General features: G+C 40.9%; 1 protein-coding gene across 1 annotated transcript in view; it reads right to left on the minus strand.

Annotated features, from left to right (window-relative positions):
• LOC135195629 (eEF1A lysine and N-terminal methyltransferase-like) overlaps positions 1-10,726 on the minus strand; it is a 108,376-nt gene extending 97,650 nt beyond the window's left edge. The window contains exons 1-2 of the mRNA XM_064221972.1: positions 10,558-10,726; positions 7,451-7,573 (exon numbers count right to left, since the gene is read on the minus strand). Of these exons, the coding sequence (XP_064078042.1) occupies positions 7,451-7,573; positions 10,558-10,649 (215 nt within the window). The 5' untranslated portion in view covers positions 10,650-10,726. The remainder of the gene's footprint in view (positions 1-7,450; positions 7,574-10,557) is intronic.
• Between the last annotated feature and the right edge of the window lie 638 nt (positions 10,727-11,364).

The raw sequence follows: 11,364 nt of genomic DNA on the forward strand, positions 1-11,364 counted from the left end.
TTCCTCTTTGATCTTGCGAGGAATTCGAAACAGGAAGAATCTGGTTGCAATTTTCTTGGCCAGACTTGGTTCAAAAATATTTGTAGGGGTCTCATGTGAAGCCTTCCTAGAGAAACGAACCGTTCCAGGGACGAGAGGGTCCCAGTAAGCTCATCCACTCTCGTGCCGAACATTGTTCTTCTCTAGAAAGGCTTGAACTTCCGGATGCACTGCTCTTGTCTGTCGGGAGACGGAAAAGCCCGAAAAGTCACTGAGGAGATCGAATCCCCAAATACTCTAGCTCCTGATGGGGGTCATATTCGACTTTTCTAAGTTCACCATCAGCCCTAACTCTTCCGTTAATGTTAAACGTCATTTCTAAGTCCTCCAGACATTGCTTTCTTGATTGGGCTCTTATGAGCCAATCGTCCAGGTATAGAGACACTCTTATTCCCAGAATGTGTAGCACTTCGCCACGCTTGCCATCACTCTTGTAAAAAACTTGTGGGGCTGTGCACAGTCCAAAGCAGAGGGCTTTGAACTGAAAGACCCTGTTTCTGGATCACAAATCTCAAGTACTTCCTGGATTCCTGCATGAATTGGGATATGAAAATATGCGTCTTGAAGGTCCAGGGTAACATCCAGTCCCCTGGACGTACCGCTGCCAGACTATCGAATCGGTCTCTCCATCGTAAAATTTTGTCTTCTCCACAAATAAGTTGAGTTGACTTACGTCCAGTACTGGTCTCCATCCCCCCAAGGATTTCGCTACTAAGAACAGCGGTTGTAAAAATCCCGGAGATAAGTGATCCAGAACAGGTTCTATTGCTCCTTTCTTGAGCATAGAAGAAAGTACTTGTTCTTGTAGTGCTTCTTTGTTTCCACCCTGGATCGCTGTAGTGAGCTCCAAGCTCTCTTGGTGATGTCGAAAGAGGTGGTCTCTTCAGAAAAGGGATTTTGTAACCTCTTTGGCCACCTTGACGACCCAAGGATCTGCTCCCTTTTCTTGCCAAATCTCCCAAAACTTCTGGAGTCTGGCACCTACTGATATCTGAAGGACTTGTTCTTCATTGTTTATTACTGGGTTTCGAACCCCTCTTGGAAGGAGCTCTTCTTGCTCTGAAGGAAGGACGAGAAAAGGACTTGCCTCGAAAGGGCTGACTAGCTTGTCTTGATTCCTTAGGCGTCTTCTTAACCACCTTGGTGGGTAAAAATTTTCTTACCGAAGAAGTTAACAGGTCCTGCGTCGCCTTCTGAGTTAGGGAAAGCGAAATATCCTTGATAATATCCGCAGGAAATAAGTGATCCGAAAGTGGGGAAAAACCAATTCGGATTTCTGGGCGTTAGAAACGCCCTTTGCAGCAAAAGAGCATAGGAGTGACCTCTTCTTTAAAACTCCTGCAGTGAAAAGAGATGCTAACTCATTCGCGCCATCCCTTAAGGCTTTGTCCATGCAGGACATAATACTGCTTGGGAGTTGAGAAGCCGTTGATTCATTATTTTCCACTGTTCGTCCCAGAGCCCCCAAGGACCAATCAAGAAAATTGAAAACCTCGAAAGTCCGGAAAATCCCTTTCAAGAGATGATCTAACTCTGATGGAGACCACCACACTTTAGCCGAATTCAAAGCATGTCTGCGGGAACTGTCAACAATGTTGGAAAAATCCCCCTGGGAGGAGGCAGGAACTCCCAGGCCGAGATTTTCCCCCGTCGCATACCAAATTCCGGACTTCGATGCCAATTTGGCTGGAGGGAAAGAGAACACAGTCTTGCCCGCTTCCCTCTTTTCCTTCAACCACGTATCAATCCTTTGAAGAGCCTTCTTAGCTGTAATCGAAAACTTCATCTTCAAAAACGAGGACTTCTTCGGTGTCTTATTCTTGGAGAATTGAGAAAGGGGTGATGTCGGAGCTGCAGGCTGAAATTCCCCTTCAAAAAGAGATAGAAGGCAATCCGTTAATTTCTTGTAGTCTGAAGAAGGTGCTTCACCATCTTTCTCTTCCTCAGACTCTAAGTCTTCTATCTCCTCTTCTGCCGAAGAAACATCCTGTAAACCAAGGTCTTGCTGCAGAAAATCTCTCCAACCTGCGGGAAGAAGCCGGCTCCTGCACGCCTGCGTCCTTCTGAGCTCCGAGGTTGCGTCCTGCGTCCTGTTCCGGAAGCTTGCGTCCTGCGTCCTGCTCCGGTAACTTGCGTCCTGCTTCCTGTTCTCGTAACTTGCGTCCTGCGTCCTGCTCCCGTAACTTGCGTACTACCCGAGACACCGAAGCGCGATGAGAAGGAGGCAAACCATCATGCGTCCTTTTAGATGACTTGACGGGGAGAGATGCGTCCTTACGCCTCGTAGGAGGATGTTCCGATGTTCCCCACGATTTAAATCGGCTAACCTTCCTTGCATCTCTTCAAGGAAGTTCCTAGTCTCTGTTTCCTGGCGGGAAGTCTGAGCAAGCGGAGAACGACGACGAGAAGGATTGTTAGAACGAGAAACTCGATCCTGAGCTCTACGATAAGGAGAAGATACCGGAGAGACTGCTCCGGATTCAGAAGGGGGGCTCCTCTCCAGAGAACCTCCATATACATGAGGTCTTGCGTCTTGTCTTGACTTAAAGGATCTCCTCCTTTTAAACGGAACCACATCTTCCTCGTCACTAGATGAGAAAATCTCGGGACTACTCCACCGCTCTTGAGGGTCACGCTCATCTTGAGAAGACGTAGGTCTATGCGTCCTCTTCAGAGGACGCGAAACTTCCGCATAACGTCGATACCTGCCTGACGCAGAACTATCTGTAGAGGAAAAACACTTCCCAGTGTCGCCTTTTCTATGACGCACTGCTGCAGCCTGGGACGCAACAGGACTGCCTGAAGGGACGACTGATCGTAAGGGAACCCCTCTCGCCTCCCTTCGACTGTCGACATGCCTTCTCCCTTGGGTCTGTGAGCTTGGCAGAGGCCTAGGTCTAGGAGCACGAGTGAGACGATCAGCCGCCCCCTCCACTACACTGACACTCTCAAACGTACCCACTTTGTCTGTAAGACGCTGAATCTGATCGCCCATTGACGCAAGGGCGGCAAACACTTTCACATAATTAGTATCCTCAGAAACAGCAGCAGGCGCAGGAGAGACCTGAGGAGAAGGATTAACAACTTCTACTTGGGAAGAAGGGGGAGAAATAACAGAAGTATTCACGGCCTTACTAGAAGAGCCTGGCCTCTCACTCCGAGACACCGATCTCCTTACTCTATCCTTTTCTAGTCTCTCAACATATTTCGTGAAAGTCTTCCACTCCTTCTCATTTAAACTTTCACACTCATTACATCTATTATCCCAAGTACACATACCCTCTCTACACTTCTTACATACTGTGTGAGGGTCTACCGAGGCTTTCGGCAGTCTCACCTTGCACCCTTCTTTCATACACACTCGAAATACTAAACCAGAATCAGACATTATAAGAACTTCCAATCGCGATTGCCAATCCAACTTTCCAATACGATACCCAATAAACCATCCAAGTACAGCGAAAGTCAGCTAACGAGTTCGAAATTCTAGCAGGGAACCAACAACGATGTTGCCAGTTCAGTGGCAGAAAAAAATCTGAGGAAAATGGGAATGATTCCGAGCACCAGCGCCACGGGAGCGGGGTGGCGATCACCTGAACTACCAGTGATCTAGCGGTTGCCGCGAGTTTTGAAAATTCTGCCAGTGCGAACAGAGAATATAGCTATATATATACCTGCCAGGTAAGTGTCATACATGAAATCTACTTTTTCATTGGTGGCTTGAGCCAGGTATCAAGCCACTTTCACTGTGTCGATGGTTGCGGAGCTGCAGCTGTCTGGACCACTGGAGCTGTGCAGTAACGTCGCTGGGCATTGCGATACTCTGTGAGACTTCTCTGCTAATCTGATTTCTGTTGGCTGCAGGAGTGTCTCGTTCGGGGGTGTTGTTGTCCGTAGAGTTGTCATGATCGGTGGTGTCATAATTGGTGGCAGGTCTTCTCATACTTGTGGGGAGGAGAAATTCTTCCAGCATTATATGTAAGTGCTGGTTTTATTTGCTGGATGAGAAGCGCCTGCAGCATGCGTAACCGATGGGCATCAGGGACTTCCCAATGATCTTCGTGTTCTGGATGATCACATCCCAGGTGACAGCCTCTTGATGTTTGGTGCAGGAGAGATTCTTGATAGCCCCTTATTGGGCGTGGCGTGAGAGTCTCTTAGACAGGCGCATACTGGTCATACCTACGTAGGCACCGCTGCAATGGCAGACTGGGCATGTATACTGGTACACCACATAATCTACTTCAGGGGGTCTCGTACCTGTGGGGAGGGTTTATTTTTCACAATTAAGTTGCGCATCCTCCACTTCTGGTAGTATATGATTAAGTCAATTTTCTTAGTGCCATCGGTCGGGGTTACATTTTTGGAAATAATCTTTTTAACAGAGTCCTCACCTTCACAGTAACGGGAACTCATGAAGGCTTTATACTATCCTGAGGACGGAATTGCAAGCTCTCACTACCGTACCATTTCTCCGGGCTGTGCAGACTTCCTTACTGATTAATTTATTTAAATACCCTCTACTATTCAAGAGTGCTTGTGAGGCGCAGTCGAGTTCCTGATGAGTGTCCTGCCAGGTCAAGCAGTGGGAGAGGGTTCTCCTGACGAAAGCCCTGATTGTCATGATTTTGAAGGACGACAGGGCGATGGGCTAACCACTCGGGGTCCTCTTCACTAACTTTTACATGGGCACCATTGAGGAACAGGTCTTCGCCAAGATGCAGAAACCCAGCAGATATGACCGTTATATCAACGATATCTTTGTTCAAGTCAATGCTGAGGATAAGGTAGAAGCCCTCTGTCACACATTTCAGCAGTGCAGCATGCTGAATTACACGGTCAAATACAGCACCGATGATCAGCTCCCCTTCCTCGACATCCCTGTGAGTAAGACAGAAGACGGTCTCCGTACTTCTGTCTACACAAAGATGACTAACCTTGGACTTTGCCTCAGCAGTGACAGTGCATGCCCCACCAGATTCAAAAGCATGACCGTCAGGGCATTTGTCAGGAGAGCCCTCTCCCACTGCTCGACCTAGCAGGACACTCATCAGGAACTCGACTGCGCCTCCCAAGTACTCATGAATAACAGGCATTCAAATAAATTTATCAGTAAAGAAGTCTGCACAGCCCAGGAGAAATGGTACGGTAGTGAGAGCCTGCAGCCCCGCCCCTAGGATAATATCAAGCTGTATTATAAAGCCTTCATGAGTTCCCATTACCGTGAAGTTGAGGACTCTGTTAAGAAGATTATTTCCAAAAATGTAACCCCGACTGATGACACTAAGAAAATTGACTTAATCACATATGTACTACCCCTCCCCACAGGTACAAGACCCCCTGAAGCAGATGTAAGGGATTTTGACGAAGGAAAAATCTATTTCTGGGCAATGACCTGTGTCGCCCAGTGAAATGCTTCCTTTAGTGTTCATTTCTAAGGTAAAGTATTGCTACAAATACCAGAGAAAAATTTAACATGGTAATGCCAGAGTATACTGGCTCGCTCACCTTTAATAAAGGTGTTGGTATGGTATCCGGGACGAGAGGAAACCACTACCAGAGGTCCCTTGCCATTTAGTCTCTCCTTTCCTCAATATCCCTCGTCTACAGAGGAGCCGATCTAAGGCCCCGCTACCCGCTACTACTACAACTAGCTCCTTTGTTTTCATTCCTTTCAATAGCACTGTTCACGCTGCACACGTTCTTTCCTTGTGCCGTGTTTTTCGTTCGGATTTATCCCCCTTTTTCATCATCACGGATCGTCAAGCTTCTGCATTCAAGTTAAGTACTACTGCGTTTAATGTTTGAGATAATTTTGAGACGACCTTTGGCAAGATAAGCCAAGTTATCTTAGGTTATATGTGAGAGCGGTAGCACGTGCGTTGTCGTTCCCGCGCCGCCTTTTCTTGGCTCGCCAGCCGCGTGATGATTTCCTGCTTTCTTGCACCAATTGTTCTCCCATACTAATTGGTCTCGATTGCATTTGAGCAGTACCCTATTTAATTTTATTTTAAGATGTGGTGTACCAGTATACATGCCCAGTCCGCAATTGCAATGGCACCTACATAGGTATGATATGTATGCGCCTGTCTAAGAAACTCTCATGCCACGCCAAAGAGGGGGCTATCAAGAATCACGCCCGCACCAAACATCAAGAGGCTATTTCCTGGGATGTGATCATCCAGAATACAAAGATCATCGGGAAGGCCCCTGATGCCAGCAAATAAAACCAGCACCTCATATGATGCAGGAAAAATTTCTCCTCCCCACAAGCCGATCATGACAACTCTACGGACGACAACACCCCTGAACGAGATACTCCTGCAGCCAATGGAAATCAAATTAGCTTAGAAGTCTCGCAGCGTAAAGCAATGCCCAGTGATGTTACCGCACAGCTCCAGCGGTCCAGACAGCTGTAGCTTCGCAACCATTGACACAGTGGAAGTGGCTTGATACCTGGCTTAAGCCACCAATGAAAAAGCAGACTTTCCGCCACCAGCCAATAGGAGAGCACCATGGGACAGACCCCCTACGAACAACCCCAAATATAAGGAGGACAGACACCGCACCAAAAACAGTCCTCCCTCAGCTTCTCAGCCCAGAGGAAGTCTGACAGCTCCAGACGAAAGCTCACTTCAAAAAGAGAGAGAGAGAGAGAGAGAGAGAGAGAGAACTGTTAATAACTTTGATGACTATGATATCATAGGTTATCTGTATAAGTTGAAATATAAGCACCGATCTTGACCCTGTATTTGATAATGACCTCCGCAGATGCTCTACTTGCCTGTTTAAGTGGCACCGAAAGAGTCACTATTAAAAAAATATAGAAGAATCTCTATAAGCGTAACGCTGCTGAAGTTGCCATTACTTTTAATAAAGTATGCTTGAGAGAGGGTCTACTTCCTAAATAATAATAATAGTAATAATAAAAATAATTGGGAACTAGATCCAAAGTGAGATATCTGTTAAAATCATGTACAATACATAACAGAGGTTTCAAGACTCTGATTGAGTTCTCTTTTGAAATGGGGACTAAGCAGGATCTTAAAAGCTCTCTTTTATACATTTTTATGAGATTTTAACAAGTACGTACATCAATGAGGAGCTACATTTTGTAACAATAACAGCATACTCAAGGATTATGGTCATTCAAAAATGCTAACAGAAAAAAGCTTGGTCAGACTCTTATTTCTTTGTAAAAGAAAATCTATATATGTATTATAAGTACAGTAATAGGAGCCATAAGCAAGTAACATGGTCAAGAACAGTGGAGTTCAAATCAAAACTATTCCAGCATAACAAAAATGTAAAATCAAACTAAAGCTGAATTAAACATCGCACTATTCAAGATATTGTCTTCAAAAAAACTAAGAGCTGCAGGTCTATTAAGATAAACTTCATTTATACTTACTTGTATCCCACTTTGTACAGATCTGCACTAATAGCAGAATTGCCACAACCTGCAATCAATATCTTATCTTGAAATTTTATGTATTTATGCAAAACACCACACAATTCTGCATACTCTCCATACCTGTAAATGACATGTACCAATAAGTTCTGATAAAACCCAGAAACCTCAATAAAATTTGCTAAAATATAGAAAGAGTAACTTATAATATGTGGTATACAATAACTATATACAGTAGTCATTAAAACCAATAAAAAGTATATAATTTTTATAGGGTAATTTAAGTAAATGTTACAAAAAACTAAATAAGACAGCAGTTGTGACTTGAACCATATCTGGATGGTCTCTCGCTTGTCAATTTTTCATAATTTGTATTGTAACATTTTTCACATTCACAATTGATCCTGATGATATTTTCTTACCAAGAGCAACCAGATTTGCAGAAAATGAGCACCAATATGCAGTGAATGTGCCTTGCTGTAAAACTTCTCAATTCCAGAGCTCCCTTACTACTCACACTGTTGGACTACAGAAAAGTCTCCCTGAGGATATTGAGCCAATGGAACCTCAAAAGTTCAAGTGAAGTTGCAATACTAAAAGCATTGCGATTCAACTTGTATTTTATAAGTTACTTAAATTGACTTAAATTTTTATCTATTTATCTATTAATTTGGTGTGCAGATTTAGCACAGGAAAAGGGAAGTTTATTGACACAAGTGACTCCACAAACATCGAAATGGCGTCAATCTTCTAAACATAAGGTGTTATAAGCAAAATTTTGAAAGCGTCATGGAGGTAAGTTTGCACCGTGCATGACTAGACTTTCATTAACTTCTGTTTAACAGGAAATTACCGCATCATTTTGTGACGAAAGAAAATACTTACTTCGAGAGGAAAGTAGAGATCTCTATCTGTTGTTTCCACACTGGTTGGGTTATGACTGGCATCTAATTCAGGACACTGGAAGTGCCAAACTTATTTTTTGGGAAAGTGACCAAGCAACAGTACATTGTCCGCCTGTTTGCACAGCGGTATTTTACCATAGCATTAGGGTAATGCATCGCTCTGCCGGCACTTGCACAGACTAATGAGCCACTTTTCACTTGATATTTAATCAGTGAAACAAAAATACAATTCAATATTTAAGCATACTATTCAAAAGACTGAAGTTTCGTCAACAAAATGAGTTATATGAAACCTCCATTTTTTACCTGAAATGCATTTTTACCTTGTCATCGGTGGTATTATCATTACTGCCATCACAAAGGAAACTCCAGTGGTTATTTTATTGTAATTATACAAATTTCTTTCTTAATTCACCCCAAATTCAACTTAAAATACATGAGTTTGTTCACAACGGGAATAATTTAATCCACGAGTCAAGCAGACGACGGGTTAGTGAATTGTTTATGACAAAAAATATACTTTTTTGCAAACAGTTTTCATTTATTTAAATCTTTATTACTATTGTGACTTTTAAAAACATTTTCATAATTGTATGGCTGAAATAATTTGTGTATAATTTTTAATAATTGTACGGCTCAAACAAATGTAATCTTTAAAGCGTACTAGGGATGCCAGTCATCGATGCCAATGCCGATGCCTTTACAAACTGTTTCCTTGAATTCTAGATGTCACAGTAATGCAATGATGATAAAATTGCTCTAATATTTATGTATGTATGTATATATATAAATATAGATATATATATATATTATATATATATAATAATATATATATATATATATATATATACATATATATATATATATATATATAAAAGATATATATATATTATATATATATATATATTATAAATATATATATAAATATATATATATATATATATATATATATATATATATATATTATATTTAAATATATATATATTATATATATATATATATATATATATATATATATATATCATATATAATATATATATATATATATATATATATATATATATATATATATATATATATATATATATATATATATATATATATATATATATATATATATATATATATAATATATATATATATATATATATACTATATATATATATATATATAATATATATATATGTATGATATATATATAAATATATAAAATATATATATATATATATAGATATACCCAGAGTTTCTCTGTGTGTGTGTGTGTGTGTGTGTGTGTGTGTGTGTGCAGGGATGGGGTAATCTGGATTCATAGCTACTACTAAGTAGTACTAGCTAATTTCTTATAAGGTATTTTTTTTAACCTAGGCTAGCTACCTATAGGGTAAAAAACCGCATGGTACAGGGGTGGACCATGTACGATCAATGTGTACAACCCCAAGAAAAGTACATTATAACGCGTCCTGACACCGGAGTAAAGGTCTTTAGCTCAGTTTCTCACCAACAAGAAGTCGCGTTTGATGCCCATCTCCAATGTCAGGACGCGTTATAATGTACTTTTTTTGGGGTTGTACACATTGATCGTACACGGTCCACCCCTGTACCATGCGGTTTTTTACCCTACTCGGTTTTCTTCCATCTGTCCATCCGCCTGTGGTGTTTTTGCATGGTAACACTGCGTCCCAGGCTTTAAATATAATTACGCTATGTGTAAGTTTTAGGTAAATAAAAGGATAACTGGGTGTACATTTGCAACTGAAAAGTGTTTTAATAATTTACTGTACGCGAATTACACCGTTCATATTCGAAATAGGATATTATTTAAAGCCTGGGACGCAGTGTTACCATGCGCAAACACCACAGCCGGATGGACAGATGGAAAAAAAACAGAGTATAGGTAGTATACCTACTAGCTAATTTCTTTTCTCTGGCAAAGAAAAACTTAGGTATCGAAATCACATTAGCCTATTTTTGTAATGAAAACAACCAATAATAGGATACCTAAATCGAGTATTAAAACTAGCCTATCTCAATCAAGTTTTAAGTTACCTAATAGTAGGTAAGCTAGCTAGTAGTACCTATAGGTATATAGTATAGGTACTAGCCTAGGCTACCTAGCTAGGTACCTTATTCTGTGATTGCCTACCTTAAAATAGTAGGTAGCCTATACTAGTAATTGATGGTGACAACTAACGACTCACTTACCACTCAAATGCTTTTGTTCCTCGTTGTGAGAAAAAAGTATTCCAATATTCCTTAGAACTAAATTCTTTATGAGTTTTTGGAAGCAAATTCATTTTCACTTTGCTTGGACTTGTCACGCCAAATCTTCCTTCATTCGTTCGTATGGTCTGGTCCGTTTCGCACCGAGCTTAGGACTTGGTTGACAACATCAACATCACAGTTGCGGGCATACTTAACCATAACTGGTTGAGTTTAATAAGCATTCAGCAAGAGCTGGTGAAAAAAAATATTTAGAAAATATTATTAATAAATTTGCTCATGCAAAAGCTAGGAAAGTTACTTTAAGTTGTATTTTTATTGCATTAAGTGGCATGTCGTTTTAAGTTTGCCTTTATCATCTTTACCTGATTGTCATTAATGCGAAGAAATAAAATTATTTTATTTTGACTTATTTTTCTAACTGAACATCAAACTGATATTCTGAGTCATGAATTTCTGAATAAACATTAATGTGCAACGTTTCATTATGTGCAATCTGCCAAGTACTGTAGTATACTCTCAAAATAAGTATAAATTACCTAATCTTAATTGTTGTGTATTGCTCCAATTTCCTCGATACTGCTTTGCATATCTTCAAATGCTCATAGAATTACATATTTGTATTAAAAAAAAAAAAAGACTGATATGGCTCGCTTTGCTCCCCTGACAGGGTTCATTCTGCATCCTTAGTCTATGGGCCCCAAAGGTTCTTCATCCGGTACTGGTTATATTGTCATTTTTTACGCCGATATTCCTTATTACTCAATAATACTTTCCTTTCAGTGTAAT

The sequence above is a fragment of the Macrobrachium nipponense genome, chromosome 16 (assembly GCF_015104395.2).
Source record: "Macrobrachium nipponense isolate FS-2020 chromosome 16, ASM1510439v2, whole genome shotgun sequence".
NCBI classification, from domain to species: domain Eukaryota; kingdom Metazoa; phylum Arthropoda; class Malacostraca; order Decapoda; family Palaemonidae; genus Macrobrachium; species Macrobrachium nipponense.